The sequence below is a fragment of the Panulirus ornatus genome, chromosome 68, assembly GCF_036320965.1.
Source record: "Panulirus ornatus isolate Po-2019 chromosome 68, ASM3632096v1, whole genome shotgun sequence".
Taxonomy (NCBI): Eukaryota; Metazoa; Arthropoda; class Malacostraca; order Decapoda; family Palinuridae; genus Panulirus; species Panulirus ornatus.
The window spans coordinates 5438362-5455467 of record NC_092291.1 but is presented as its reverse complement, the minus strand read 5'-3'; the positions used below and the strand labels follow the sequence as shown (position 1 = coordinate 5455467).

Sequence of the window (17106 nt, the reverse complement as noted above, 5' to 3'; positions counted from 1 at the left end):
CAAACGCGGGAGACAGCGACAAAGTATAAAAAAAAAAATAAATATATATATATATATATATATATATATATATATATATATATATATATATATATATATATATATATATATATATATTATTTTCTTTCTTTCTTTCAAACTATTCGCCATTTCCCGCGTTAGCAAGGTAGCGTTAAGAACAGAGGACTGGGCCTCTGAGGGAATATCCTCTCCTGACCCCCTTCTCTGTTCCTTCTTTTGGAAAATTTAAAATAAAACAAGAGGGGAGGATTTCCAGTCCCCCGCTCCCTCCCCCTTTTAGTCGCCTTCTACGACACGCAGGGAATACGTGGGAAGTATTCTTTCTCCCCTATCCCCAGGGATAATATATATATGATATATATATGATAGAGTTGATAGAGATGCTCTGTGGAAGGTATTAAGAATATATGGTGTGGGAGGCAAGTTGTTAGAAGCAGTGAAAAGTTTTTATCGAGGATGTAAGGCATGTGTACGTGTAGGAAGAGAGGAAAGTGATTGGTTCTCAGTGAATGTAGGTTTGCGGCAGGGGTGTGTGATGTCTCCATGGTTGTTTAATTTGTTTATGGATGGGGTTGTTAGGGAGGTGAATGCAAGAGTTTTGGAAAGAGGGGCAAGTATGAAGTCTGTTGGGGATGAGAGAGCTTGGCAAGTGAGTCAGTTGTTGTTCGCTGATGATACAGCGCTGGTGGCTGATTCATGTGAGAAACTGCAGAAGCTGGTGACTGAGTTTGGTAAAGTGTGTGAAAGAAGAAAGTTAAGAGTAAATGTGAATAAGAGCAAGGTTATTAGGTACAGTAGGGTTGAGGGTCAAGTCAATTGGGAGGTGAGTTTGAATGGAGAAAAACTGGAGGAAGTGAAGTGTTTTAGATATCTGGGAGTGGATCTGGCAGCGGATGGAACCATGGAAGCGGAAGTGGATCATAGGGTGGGGGAGAGGGCGAAAATTCTGGGAGCCTTGAAGAATGTGTGGAAGTCGAGAACATTATCGCGGAAAGCAAAAATGAATATGTTTGAAGGAATAGTGGTTCCAACAATGTTGTATGGTTGCGAGGCGTGGGCTATGGATAGAGTTGTGCGCAGGAGGATGGATGTGCTGGAAATGAGATGTTTGAGGACAATGTGTGGTGTGAGGTGGTTTGATCGAGTAAGTAACGTAAGGGTAAGAGAGATGTGTGGAAATAAAAAGAGCGTGGTTGAGAGAGCAGAAGAGGGTGTTTTGAAATGGTTTGGGGACATGGAGAGAATGAGTGAGGAAAGATTGACCAAGAGGATATATGTGTCGGAGGTGGAGGGAACGAGGAGAAGAGGGAGACCAAATTGGAGGTGGAAAGATGGAGTGAAAAAGATTTTGTGTGATCGGGGCCTGAACATGCAGGAGGGTGAAAGGAGGGCAAGGAATAGAGTGAATTGGAGTGATGTGGTATACCGGGGTTGACGTGCTGTCAGTGGATTGAATCGGGGCATGTGAAGCGTCTGGGGTAAACCATGGAAAGCTGTGTAGGTATGTATATTTTGCGTGTGTGGACGTATGTATATACATGTGTACGGGGGTGGGTTGGGCCATTTCTTTCGTCTGTTTCCTTGCGCTACCTCGCAAACGCGGGAGACAGCGACAAAGCAAAAAAAAAAAAAAAAAAAAATATATATATATATATATATATATATATATATATATATATATATATATATATATATATATATATATATATATATATGAATAATGGGCCATTTCTTTCGTCTGTTTCCTTGCGCTACCTCGCAAACGCGGGAGACAGCTACAGAGCAAAATAATAATAATAATAATATATATATATATATATATATATATATATATATATATATATATATATATATATATATATATATATATATATATATATATATATATAGATATATATATATATATGGTGATTGGGAACACCTGGTTTAAAAAGCGAGATATACATAAGTATACGTATGTAAGTAGGAGAGATGGCCAGAGAGCGTTATTGGATTACGTGTTAATTGACAGGCACGCGAAAGAGAGACTTTTGGAAGTTAATGTGCTGAGAGGTGCAACTGGAGGGATGTCTGATCATTATCTTGTGGAGGCTAAGGTGAAGATTTGTATGGGTTTTCAGAAAAGAAGAGTGAATGTTGGGGTGAAGAGGGTGGTGAGAGTAAGTGAGCTTGGGAAGGAGACTTGTGTGAGGAAGTACCAGGAGAGACTGAGTACAGAATGGAAAAAGGTGAGAACAATGGAAGTAAGGGGAGTGGGGGAGGAATGGGATGTATTTAGGGAATCAGTGATGGAGTGCACAAAAGATGCTTGTGGCATGAGAAGAGTGGGAGGTGGGTTGATTAGAAAGGGTAGTGAGTGGTGGGATGAAGAAGTAAGATTATTAGTGAAAGAGAAGAGAGAGGCGTTTGGACGATTTTTGCAGGGAAAAAATGCAATTGAGTGGGAGATGTATAAAAGAAAGAGACAGGAGGTCAAGAGAAAGGTGCAAGAGGTGAAAAAGAGGGCAAATGAGAGTTGGGGTGAGAGAGTATCATTAAATTTTAGGGAGAATAAAAAGATGTTATGGAAGGAGGAAAATAAAATGCATAAGACAAGGGAGCAAATGGGAACTGCAGTGAAGGGCACAAATGGGGAGGTGATAACAAGTAGTGGTGATGTGAGAAGGAGATGGAGTGAGTATTTTGAAGGTTTGTTGAATGTGTTTGACGATAGAGTGGCAGATATAGGTTGTTTTGGTCGAGGTGGTGTGCAAAGTGAGAGGGTTAGGGAAAATGATTAGGTAAACAGAGAAGAGGTAGTAAAAGCTTTGCGGAAGATGAAAGCCGGCAAGGCAGCAGGTTTGGATGGTATTGCAGTTGAATCTATTAAAAAAGGGGGTGACTGTATTGTTGACTGGTTGGTAAGGTTATTTAATGTATGTATGACTCATGGTGAGGTGCCTGAGGATTGGTGGAATGCGTGCATAGTGCCATTGTACAAAGGCAAATGGGATAAGAGTGAGTGCTCAAATTACAGAGGTATAAGTTTGTTGAGTATTCCTGGTAAATTATATGTGAGGGTATTGATTGAGAGGGTGAAGGCATGTACAGAGCATCAGATTGGGGAAGAGCAGTGTGGTTTCAGAAGTGGTAGAGGATGTGTGGATCAGGTGTTTGCTTTGAAGAATGTATGTGAGAAATACTTAGAAAAGCAAATGGATTTGTATGTAGCATTTATGGATCTGGAGAAGGCATATGATAGAGTTGATAGAGATGCTCGATGGAAGTTATTAAGAATATATGGTGTGGGAGGCAAGTTGTTAGAAGCAGTGATAAGTTTTTATCGAGGTTGTAAGGCATGTGTACATGTAGGAAGAGAGGAAAGTGATTGGTTCTCATCGAATGTAAGTTTGCGGCAGGGGTGTCTGACGTCTTCATGGTTGTTTAATTTGTATATGGATGGGGTTGTTAGGGAGGTAAATGCAACAGTTTTGGAAAGAGGGGCAAATATGCAGTCTGTTGTGGATGAGAGAGCTTGGAAAGTGAGTCAGTTGTTGTTCGCTGATGATACAGAGCTGGTGGCTGATTTGTGTAAGAAACTGCAGAAGCTGGTGACTGAGTTTGGTAAAGTGTGTGAAAGAAGAAAGCTGAGAGTAATTGTGAATAAGAGCAAGGTTATTAGGTACAGTAGGGTTGAGGGACAAGTCAATTGGGAGGTAAGTTTGAATAGAGAAAAACTGGAGGAAGTGAAGAGTTTTAGATATCATTGAGTGGATTTGGCAGCAGATGGAACCATAGAAGCAGAAGTGAATCATAAGGTGGGGGAGGGAGCGAAAGTTCAGGGAGTGTTGAAGAATGTGTGGAAGTCGAGAACATTATCTCGGAAAGCAAAAATGGGTATGTTCGAGGGAATAATGTTTCCAACAATGTTATATGGTTTTGAGGCGTGGGCTATAGATAGAGTTGTGGAGAGGAAGGTGGATGTGCTGGAAATGAGATGTTTAAGGGCAATATGTGGTGTGAGGTGGTTTGATCGAGTAAGTAATAATAGGGTAAGAGAGATGTGTGGTAATAAAAAGAGTGTGGTTGAGAGAGCAGAAGAGGGTGTTTTGAAATGGTTTGGTCACATGGAGAGAATGAGTGAGGAAAGATTGACCAAGAGGATATATGTGTCAGAGGTGGAGGGAACGAGGAGAAGTGGGAGACCAAATTGGAGGTGGAAAGATGGAGTGAAAAAGATTTTGTGTGATCGGGGCCTGAACATGCAGGAGGGTGAAAGGCGTGCAAGGAATAGAGTGAATTGGAACGATGTGGTATACCGGGGTCGACGTGCTGTCAATGGATTGAACAAGAGCATGTGAAGCGTCTGGGGTAAACCATGGAAAGTTGTGTGGGGCCTGGATGTGGAAAGGAAGCTGTGGTTTCGGTGCATTATTACATGACAGATAGAGATTGAGTGTGAATGAATGTGGCCTTTATTGTCTTTTCCTAGCGCTACCTCGCGCACATGGGGGAGGAAGGGGTTGTTATTTCATATGTGGCAGGGTGGCGATGGGAATGAATAAAGGCAGATAGTATGAATTATGTACATGTGTATATATGTGTATGTCTCCATGTGTATATATATGTATACGTTGAGATGTATAGGTATATATATTTGCGTGTGTGGACGTGTATGTATATACATGTGTATGTGGGTGGGTTGGGCCATTCTTTCGTCTGTTTCCTTGCGTTACCTCGCTAACGCGGGAGACAGCGACAAAGCAAAATAAGGTAGATAAATGAATATATGTGTGTGGACATGTATATATATGCATGTGTGTGTGGGTGGGTTGGGTCATTCTTTCATCTGTTTTCTTGCACTACCTCGTTAACCCTGGAGACAGCGACAAAGTATAATGAAAACTGATATGATATTGATAAATCGGAGCTAGAATAGTAGCAGCAGTCTATAATCATAGTTTGTCATCATAGTTCTTGTTAATCAGTAATCTTAAGGCTAAATTCATTTACATGCATAAGTATGTGAATTCAGTATATTGTAAACTTAAAGAAAATGCACATTTAAGTTTTTGTCAAAACTAGCACAAAATGTTCCAGTTATAAAACCACATCTCAGATACTCATTTATGCTAAGTAGCCATGTATATGTGCAATAATGTAGGTACTGCATGTAACTCATCATATAGTATTATCATACAATATGTAAGGATAAGATGATTTAGCTGCCCATAAAATTACCATAGACCTCATATTGACAAATGGCCATGTTTTGATATGAAATTGTTTAGATTGGTGTATTGATGGGCTAGTGTACTTTGCTATATTTTTTATATGTCTCATATCATTTAGAAAATGTCCCTGTTGAAATCCTTATGTGAGGCTTTGCTGCCAGCCGGCATGGACAGGTAGAATGACAACAATTAATCTTCCTATCTATGCAACACTCGGAAAATGTAATGCCCTAGCACACAGATACACATATACACTATGTGTTGCCCCTTACACAGAGGTATGTATATACAGTGACCATAAATTACTTGTACTTCTTGGTGTGATGGATTTCAAACTGAACATTACTTCTTTTCTTGCCTTAGTAGGTTTGATTGGTGTGATTGCAATCTAAGTTTCCTTATCCTTGGTTTTTGAATATTAGAGTCATATTTCAAAATATGTAAAGAGTTCAGTCCAAATAGGGCAAATTGCAGCATGGCAAGTGATAGGAATATGTCTTTTAAGGCTCTACACATTTCAATATAAGGAAGCAGGGCTACCAGTGTAAAGCTAAATGAGAGAGCTTTGTTCAGGATTTTTCTTTGATTTGTTGTACTGTTCAATGCTGAAAGGGTAAAAGTGATTTATGGTCTGACTGTACATAATTGTATTTAAGTATGTATATAATTCAAATAAATTTTTATTTTTTCTTGCCACCAGAGAGGAGGGAAGATACCTGATAAGTGCTCTTGCCATTGACATGAGAGTCTCATACAAGAGAATGTTACAGGTGGTAATTGCATCATTACCTTGTAATATGCCAGAGGTTGAAATAGTTGACAAGATTATGTTCTATGATAAACCACAGGTGAACTGGCGCTCACTTTCGATTGTGAAGCTCACAAAAGCTAAGATTGAGTGCACCCATCCTGTACCTGTTAGGTAAGAAGTGTTTTAGACATTACTGTTCCTTTTAAGAATAAAGCATTTTTTAAGATAAGGAAGTGTTTGGTGGAAGCTTTTGTTTAATGAGTAAATTTCTCAACCCTAAAAATAACATTTATATTTTTTTGGCTAAGAATAGGGAAAGATATCTAGCACTGGAACTTAGGCTTCCCAGGCTTCACATTGCCCTCTGAATCATAGTAGACAATCTAAGACTACAGTTTTAAGGGATCAACTGTGTGTTTTAAAGTTATAAAAACTTTAAAGGTACAGTTGCATTATGCTAGACACAAGCATCAAAATGTCTGATAGATCAAGGAGACTTCCTAGTGAGAGTTTGCCATATCATTTCAGTTATGTGTCTTTAGTAACACAGTTTGTAATATTAAGACCCTTTACTATTTTTTTTTGTCACAAATCTTTCGTAAACTATTCAGAATGTCTTCTAATAGATGAATGATTAAGATTACCATGAAATATGCCGTTTATAATTGATATAGAATGAATAACAAGCAGAAAAGGAAAAACTCGGTGGAAGTAACATTGATAAGGTTGTCATTTAGTATGTGTTAGTTAAGCAATACACTAGAAAATTTAAACAAGTTCAGCCACAAATTCCATTTACTGATAATCTTCACTACATTTTCTTTTTTATGAAATGCAGGGGAAGGAGTTTTTTGTATGCACTTTTCACTGAATCAGAAAGAAAGAGAATGAGATTGACGGTATGTAAGGTTGTGGAGAATGCTGTGAATATTTAGAGCAGGAATGAAGATTCTACAGATGTTTCTTTCCTACAAACAGAACAAAGTATGGATAAGAATGCTAAACAGGGAGTGATTGAGGCTTGAAACACACACACACACACACACACGCACACATGCGCGCATGCATGAATGTGCATCTTGTATTTTAATGATTAAGATAGGAAACAGAAAGAGTCAAGTGGGGAGTGCTCATCCTCCTCAAAGGCTCAGATGGGGTGTCTGAATGTGTTGGGATGTAACCAAGATGAGAAGAAAGGAGAGATAGGTAATATGTTTGAGGAAAGTAACCTTGATGATCTGGCTCTGAGTGAAACAAAGCTCAAGGATAAAGGGGAAGAATGGTTTGGAAATGTTTTGGGTGTAAAGTCCGTGGTTGGTGAGAGAACAAGAGTTAAGGAAGGAGTAGCACTACTCCTTGAGCAAGGTTTGTTGGAGTGTGTGATAGAGTGTGAGAAAGTAAATTTTTGATTGATACAGGTAAAATTGAAAGTGCATGGCAAGAAATGGGTGATTATTGGTGCTTATACCTCTGGCCATGAAAAGAAAGGTCATATGAGGCAAGTGTTTTAGGAGCAGCTGAGCGAGTGCGTCAGTAGTTTTGATGCACGAGATCTGGAATTAGCGATGGGTGACTTAAATGAGAAGGTGCATAATGTGGCAGTTAAGGGTATAATTGATGTGCTTGGGTTATTCATTGTTATGAATGGAAATGGTGAAGAGTTTGTGGATTAGTGTGATGAAAAAAGACTGGTAATTAGGATAACCTGGATTAAAAAGGGAAATATACACAAGTATACATATGAGAGCAGGGGAGATGGTCAATGGGCATAATTGGATTACCTATGAATTGATAGGCATGCAAAAGAGAGACTTTTGAATGTGAATGTACTGAAAGGGGCAGGTGGTGGGATGTCTTAACATAATCTTGTGGATAGAAAGGTGAAGAGTTGTGGAGGCATTCGAAAAAGAGGAGAAAGTGTTGGATAAAAGAGAGTGGTGAGAGTAAGTGAGTGTAGAAAGGAGATTTGGTGAGAGTAAGTGAACATGGAAAGGAGACTTTTGTAAAGAAATAATAGCATAGATTGAGTGTAGAATGGCAAAAGATGAGAGCAAATGAATTGAATGGAGTGGGTGAGGAATGGGAGGTATTTGGGGAAGCAGTGATGGTATGTGCAAGAGATGCATATGGCATGTGAAAGGTTGAAGATGGGCAGATGAAGAAGTAAAGTTTCTAGTGAAAGAGAAAAAGAAAGAGGCATTTGGAGGGTACGTACAAGGAAGGAGTGCAGATGACAGGAAGATGTATAAGAGAAAGTGGCAGAAGGCCAACGTGAAGGTGCAAGGGTTAAAAATAGGGCAAATGAGAGTTGGGGTGAGAGAGTTTCATTAAGCTTTAGGGAGAATAAAGAGATGTTTTAGAAGGAGGTAAATAATGTGCAAAACACAAGAGAACAAATGGGAACATCAGTGAGGGGGAAAAGGGGAGGTGATAACATGTGATGGAGTGAAGAGGAGATGGAGTGAGTATTTTGAAGGACTGTTAAATGTGTTTGATGATAGAGTGGCAGATGTAGGATGTTTTTGTCAGAATGATACGTGAAGTGAGAGAGTCATAGGGAGTGGTTTGGTGAAAAGAGAAGAGATGGTGAAAGCCTTGCTTTAGATGAAATGCAGCAAGGTGGCATGAGTGGATGGTATTGCAGTTGGAATTTATTAAGAAAGTTGGTGACTGTGTTGTTGATTGGTTTGCAAGGATATTTAGTGTATGTATGGATCATAGGGAAGTGCTTGAGATTTGGTAGAATACATGTATAGTGTCTATGCATAAAGGCAAAGGGAATAAAGGTGATCATTCAAACTGTAGAGGCATAAGTTTGTTGAATATACTTGGGAAATTGTGTGGGAGGGTATTGATTGAGAGGGTGAAGTCATGTACAGAGCATCAGATCTGGAAGGAGCAGTGTGGTTTCAGAAGTGGTAGAGGATGTGTGGATCAGGTGTTTGCTTTGAAGAATGTGTGAGAAATACTAAGAAAAACAGATGGATCTTTATGTGGCATATATGGATCTGGAGAAGACATATTACAGGGCTGATAGAGATGCTTTGTTGAAGGTATTAGAAATATATTGTGTGGGATGTAAGTTGCTAGATGCAATTAGAAGTTTTTATCAAAGGTGTAAGGCATGTGTATGAGCAGGGAGAGAAGAGTGAATGGTTCCCAGTGAAAGCTGGTCTGCAACAAGGGTGTGTAATGTCACCATAGTTGTTTACTTTGCTTATGGATGTGATGATGAGGGAGGAAAATGTAAGAGTCTTGGAGAGAGGGATGAGTATGCAATTTGTTGGGGATGAGAGGGCCTGGGAGGTGATTCAGTTGTCGTTCATTGATGATACAGCACTGGTGACTGATTTGACTGAGAAACTGCAGAAGTTAGTGACTGAGTTTGGAGGAGTGTGTAGGAGAAAGTTGAGAGTGATTGTGAATAACAGCAAGGTTATTAGGTTTAGCAGGGTTCAGGGACAAGTTAGTTGGGATGTAAGTTTGAATGAAGAAAAATTGGAAGAAGTGAGGTATTTTAGATATCTGGAAATGGATTTGGCAGCAGATGGAACTATGAAAGTGGAAGAGAGTCACATGGTGGGGGAAGGGGTAAAGGATCTGGGGGCAATGAAGAATATGTGGAAAGAGAGAGCATTATCTCAGAGAGCAGAGAGCAAAAATGGGTATGTTTGGAGGAATAGTAGTTCCAGCAATGTTATATGGTTGTGAGGCATGGGCTATAGATAGGGTTGTAGGGAGGAGGGTGGATGTGTTGGAAATGAAATGTTTGAGGACAATATGTGGTGTGAGGTGGTTTGATTGAGTAAGAAATGAAAGGGTAAGAGAGATGTGTGGAAATAAAAAGTGTGGTTGAGAGAGCAGAAGAGGGTGTTTTGAAATGGTTTGGTCACATGGAGAGAATGAGTGAGGAAAGATTGACCAAGAGGATATATGTGTCAGAGGTGGAGGGAACGAGGAGAAGTGGGAGACCAAATTGGAGGTGGAAAGATGGAGTGAAAAAGATTTTGAGTGATTGGGGCCTGAACATGCAGGAGGGTGAAAGGCGTGCAAGGAATAGAATGAATTCGAACGATGTGGTATACCGGGGTCGACGTGCTGTCAATGGATTGAACCAGGGCATGTGAAGCGTCTAGGGTAAACTATGGAAAGTTGTGTGGGGCCTGGATGTGGAAAGGGAGCTGTGGTTTTGATGCATTATTACAAGACAGCTAGAGACTGAGTGTGAACGAATGGGGCCTTTCGTGTCTTTTCCTAGCGCTACCTCGCACACATGAGGGGGGAGGGGGTTGCTATTCCATGTGTAGCGAGGTGGCGATGGGAGTGAATGGGGGCAGACAGTGTGAATTGTGTGCATGGGTATATATGTGTGTGTCTGTGTATGTATATATATGTGTACATTGAGATGTATAGGTATGTATATTTGCGTGTGTGGATGTGTGTGTGTGTATACATTGTGTATGGGGGTGGGTTGGGCCATTTCTTTCGTCTGTTTCCTTGCGCGACAAAGCAAAATAATAATAATAATAATATATATATATCGCTACCTCGCTGAGGCGGGAAATTGCGAATAGTATGAAAGAAAAGAATATATATATATATATGTATATATATATATATATATATATATATATATATATATATATATATATATATATATATATATTTTCTTTTTCTTTTGCTTTGTCGCTGTCTCCCGCGTTTGCGAGGTAGCGCAAGGAAACAGACGAAAGAAATGGCCCAACCCACTTCCATACACATGTATATACATACGTCCACATACGCAAATATACATACCTACACAGCTTTCCATGGTTTACCCCAGATGCTTCACATGCCCTGATTCAATCCACTGACAGCACGTCAGCCCCAGTATTCCACATCGATCCAATTCACTCTATTCCTTGCCCTCCTTTCACCCTCCTGCATGTTCAGGCCCTGATCACACAAAATCTTTTTCACTCCATCTTTCCACCTCCAATTTGGTCTCCCACTTCTCCTCGTTCCCTCCACCTACGACACATATATCCTCTTGGTCAATCTTTCCTCACTCATTCTCTCCATGTGCCCAAACCATTTCAAAACACCCTCTTCTGCTCTCTCAACCATGCTCTTTTTATTTCCACACATCTCTCTTACCCTTACGTTACTTACTCGATCAAACCACCTCACACCACACATTGTCCTCAAACATCTCATTTCCAGCACATCCATCCTCCTGCGCACAACTCTATCCATAGCCCACGCCTCGCAACCATACAACATTGTTGGAACCACTATTCCTTCAAACATACCCATTTTTGCTTTCCGAGATAATGTTCTCGACTTCCACACATTCTTCAAGGCCCCCAGAATTTTCGCCCCCTCCCCCACCCTATGATCTACTTCCACTTCCATGATTCCATCCGCTGCCAGATCCACTCCCAGATATCTAAAACACTTTACTTCCTCCAGTTTTGCTCTATTCAAACTTACCTCCCAATGGACTTGACCCTCAACCCTACTGTACCTAATAACCTTGCTCTTATTCACATTTACTCTCAACTTTCTTCTTTCACACACTTTACCAAACTCAGTCACCAGCTTCTGCAGTTTCTCACATGAATCAGCCACCAGCGCTGTATCATCAGCGAACAACAACTGACTCACTTCCCAAGCTCTCTCATCCCCAACAGACTTCATACTTGCCCCTCTTTCCAAAACTCTTGCATTTACCTCCCTAACAACCCCATCCATAAACAAATTAAACAACCATGGAGACATCACACATCCCTGCCGCAAACCTACATTCACTGAGAACCAATCACTTTCCTCTCTTCCTACATGTACACATGCCTTACATCCTCGATAAAAACTTTTCACTGCTTCTAACAACTTGCCTCCCACACCATATATTCTTAATACCTTCCACAGAGCATCTCTGTCAACTCTATCATATGCCTTCTCCAGATCCATAAATGCTACATACAAATCCATTTGCTTTTCTAAGTATTTCTCACATACATTCTTCAAAACAAACACCTGATCCACACATCCTCTACCACTTCTGAAACCACACTGCTCTTCCCCAATCTGATGCTCTGTACATGCCTTCACCCTCTCAATCAATACCCTCCCATATAATTTACCAGGAATAATCAACAAACTTATACCTCTGTAATTTGAGCACTCACTCTTATCCCCTTTGCCATTGTACATATATATATATATATATATATATATATATATATATATATATATATATATATATATATATATATTCCCTGGGGATAGGGGAGAAAGAATACTTCTCACATATTCCCTGCGTGTCGTAGAAGGTGACTAAAAGGGAAGGGAGCAGGGGGCTAGAAATCCTCCCCTCTTTTTTTTTTTCTTTTTTTTATTTTCCAAAGGAAGGAACAGAGAAGGGGGCTGGATGAGGATGTTTCCTCAGAGGCCCAATCCTCTGTTCTTAATGCTACCTCGCTGACGTGGGAAATGGCGAATAGTATGAAAGAAAAAGAAAATATATATATATATATATATATATATTATATATTATATTATCCTTGGGGATAGGGGAGAAAGAGTACTTCCCACGTATTCCCTGCGTGTCGTAGAAGGCGACTAAAAGGGAAGGGAGCGGGGGCTGGAAATCCTCCCCTCTCGTTTTTTTTTTTTAATTTTCCAAAAGAAGGAACAGAGAAGGGGGCCAGGTGAGGGTATTCCCTAAAAGGCCTAGTCCTCTGTTCTTAACGCTACCTTGCTATCGCAGGAAATGGCGAATAGTATGAAAAAAAAAATATATATATGAGAATGAGTGAGGAAAGATTGACCAAGAGGATATATGTGTCGGAGGTGGAGGGAACGAGGAGAAGAGGGAGACCAAATTGGAGGTGGAAAGATGGAGTGAAAAAGATTTTGTGTGATCGGGACCTGAACATGCAGGAGGGTGAAAGGAGGGCAAAGAATAGAGTGAATTGGATCGATGTGGTATACCGGGGTTGACGTGCTGTCAGTGGATTGAATCAAGGCATGTGTATGGGGGTGGGTTGGGCCATTTCTTTCGTCTGTTTCCTTGCGCTACCTCGCAAACGCGGGAGACAGCGACAAAGCAAAAAAAAAAAAATATATATATATATATATATATATATATATATATATATATATATATATATATATATATATATATATATATATATATCCCTGGGGATAGGAGAGAAAGAATACTTCCCACGTATTCCCTGCGTGTCGTAGAAGGCGACTAAAAGGGAAGGGAGCAGGGGGCTGGAAATCCTCCCCTCTCATTTTTTTTTTTTCTTTTTTTTCCAAAAGAAGGAACAGAGAAGGGGGCCAGGTGAGGATATTCCCTCTAAGGCCCAGTCCTCTGTTCTTAACGCTACCTTGCTAATGCGGGAAATGGTGAATAGTATAAAAAAATATATATATATATATATATATATATATATATATATATATATATATATATATATATATATATATATATATATATATATCTTTCTTTTTCTTTCAAACTATTCGCCATTTCCCGCGTTAGCGAGGTAGCGTTATATATATATATATATATATATATATATATATATATATATATATATATATATATATATGTATGTATGTATGTATGTATATGAGTGCATGGGCCATTCTTCATCTGTTTCCTGGCATTACCTCACTGATGCAGGCAATAGCAAATATGCATAGTAAAATAAATACATAAATATGTATATATTTTGTTATTATTATTATACATAATTGCTGTTTCCCGCGTCATTGAGGTAGTGCCAGGAAACAAGAAGAATGGCTCATCCACTCATATACACGTATGTATACATAAATGCCCACATACGCACATATACATACTGGAAAGGATCACAATTTTGCGCGTGATCAAGATATTCCTGTAAGTCCATGGGGAAAATGAAACACGAAAAGTTCCCAAGTGCACTTTCGTCTCTTCGATGTATATCAACTGACTGTTATATTTCTTTCTTGTGTCTCCCATGATGATGTGATTATTATACGAAAGTGCACTTGGGAACTTTTCGTGTTTCATTTTCCCCATGGACTCATAGGAACATATACATACATATACATACCAACATATAAATACATATACATACACATATGCAGACATTACATACATACACATGTACATATTCATACTTGCTTGCATTCATCCATTCCTGTCGCTACCCTGCCCCACAGGGAAACAGCATCACTATCCCCTGCTTCAGCCAGGTAGTGCCAGGAGTTTCTAGCTGTCATGTGTAATGCACTGAAACAACAGCTCCCTATCCACATCCAGGCACCACAGACCTTTCCATGGTTTACCCCTGACACTTCACAAGCCCTGGTTCAGTCCATTGACAGCACATCGACCCCAGTACCACATCATTCCAATTCACTCTATTCCTTGCATGTCTTTCACCCTCCTGTATGTTCAGGCCCTGATTGCTCAAAATCCTTTTCACTCCATCCTTCCACCTCCCATTTGGTCTTGCGCTTCTCCTTGTTCCCTCCACCTCTGACACATAATATATCCTCTTGGTCTATCTTTCCTCACTCATTCTCTCCATGTGTCCAAACCATTTCAACACACCCTCTTCTGCTCTCTCAACCACACTCTTTTTATTACCACACATCCCTCACCCTTTCATTACTTACTCTATCAAACTACCTCACACCACATATTGTCCTCAAACATTTCTTTTTCAACACATCCACCCTCCTCCTCCTATAGCCCATGCCTCAAAACCATATAACATTGTTGGAACCACTATTCCTTCAAACATACCCATTTTTGCTCTCAGAGACAACGTTCTCACCTTCCACACATTCTTCAATGCTCCGAGTACCTTTGCCCCTGTGACTCACTTCTACTTCCATTGTTCCATCCACTGCTAAGTCCACTCCCAGATATCTAAAACCCTTCACTTCCTCCAGTTTTTCTCCATTCAAACTTACCTCCCAATTAACTTGTCCCTCAACCCAACTGAACCTAAGGACTTTGCTTTTATTCGCATTTACTTTCAGCTTTCTTCTTTCACACACTTTACCAAACACAGTCACCAACTTCTGCATACACATATACATATCAGCATATACACATTTATTATATTTTGTCGCTGTCTCCTGCATTAGTGAGGTAGCACAAGGAAACAGACTAAAGAATGGCCCAACCCACCCACATACACATGTATATACATACATGTCCACACACGCACATATACATACCTATACATTTCAACGTATATATATATATATACATACACAGATTTATACACATATACACGTGTACATAATTCATAATTGCTGCCTTTATTCATTCCCGTCGCCACCCTGCCACACATGAAATATACATATACATACACAGACATATACATATATACATGTGTGCCTATTCATATTTGCTTGCCTTTATCCATTCCTGGCCCTACCACATCTCATAGGAAACAGCATTGCCACCCCCTGCTTCAGTGAGGTAGTGCCAGGAATACAGACAAAAAAGGCCACATTTATTCACACTAACAGTCTATCTGTCATGTGTAATGCACCAAAACCACAGCTCCCTATCCACATCCTAGCCCCACACACCTTTCCATAGTTTACACCATACATTATATCATTTCCTGTCCTGACGTTTCATGTGCCTTGGTTCAGTACGTGTACGTGCATGCTTATATGTATATAGATGTGTATGTGAGTTGACATGTCTTTCTTTGTCTGTTTCATGGCACTGCCTCGCTAATGTGGGAAATGGTGATCAAGTATGAAAAAATGATATTGAGGAAAATGGTACATTAATGGATTGGACAGGACTGAATTCTGAAGAGGATTTTGTATGTAAATGAAAGTTTTGAGGGAGAGTCAGCACCTAAGGTTCAGTATTGGTAAGGGGTTGGATGGGTGCTGAGGTTGAAATTCGCACTTGATGGGTATAAGAAGAAAATAAATGTCTAGATCTAAGAATATTGTAAGAATGAGAATGCAGAATATGACTTTAACTAAAGAAACAGGTGTATGATTATAACAGAGCCTGATTTAGGTTTATGATGGTACTCCAGTTACACTACAAGTTTGTGTTGCTTGGTTTTCACAGATATTGTGGAATTTGCTTTGTCTTTCAAAGTATGAACTAGGAGAGGAACTCCTGTGATAGCCTCCTCTCTAGATGATGGTCAGTAACAGCAGGATGTAATAGGATCTAAAAAAGATTGGTGAACATCACTCAAGATGATGGTTCAGTAAATCAGATGTGGATAAACCAGTAAATCAAAAATAGAGTAACTTGTCTGGACTCTCAGAATACTGTGAATGCAAGACTGTAGTTTACTTTTCTTTTATAGTGGGTTAGGGACAGTATTTTCAACTGCAGCAACCCTTAAGAATGTTAATAAAACCTGATGTTAGTAACACGTTTTAACTAGTGTGCAACCAAGAATACTTTTGTTTTAGATAAGGGATCTTTCATTTTACGGAAACTCATATCAGAGGACCTTGAAAAACCTAAAGCCAGTCTAATTGTGACAAGCCAGAAACAGAGTATGTCTGCTAGCATACCAATCTGAGAAATATGAACTTCAAACTAGAACCAGCATTATAGACAGCTGTTTATTAGTAACAGATTGACAACTTCTTGACTGAAATTTACTTTATCATTCTTATGCATTAGGAAAACCAGTGGGTTAATCATAGACCATGAATGTGCTCCATAAGTAATTTCTTTGAAAACCTCGTTACTAACAACCTTTTGTTTTATAATGCAGCCGATGGTGGACCATAGTTGAGGTGGATAAGAGAACTGGAGAGCCCCAAAGAGAGATCCAAGTGGAAAATGTGCTAACATCCTGGAACTTTTCCCAGCTAGACATTACTCCATTGTTTCTTGAACTGGGCGTCTACAAACTGACTTATTGGATCAGACTGGATGCCTCCAAGATTTTTCCTCTTGAGCGTGCAGACTACACATATGTTGAGATTATTCCAGTTAGTGTTTAGATATCTGTGTATGTTCCTTCACTGTAGTTGCAAAAGATTATATAATTGGGCATGATTGTTTCCTGTTATATGTAATGCGCATATGTTTAAAGACATCATAATGGTATAAGCTTGCCATAATGA

General features: G+C 39.6%; 1 protein-coding gene across 1 annotated transcript in view; it reads left to right on the top strand.

Annotated features, from left to right (window-relative positions):
* LOC139747270 (polycystin family receptor for egg jelly-like) overlaps window positions 1-17106 on the top strand; it is a 113256-nt gene that overhangs the window by 15419 nt on the left and 80731 nt on the right. The window contains exons 4-5 of the mRNA XM_071659366.1: window positions 5935-6156; window positions 16752-16971. Coding sequence (XP_071515467.1) covers window positions 5935-6156; window positions 16752-16971 — 442 coding nt within the window. The remainder of the gene's footprint in view (window positions 1-5934; window positions 6157-16751; window positions 16972-17106) is intronic.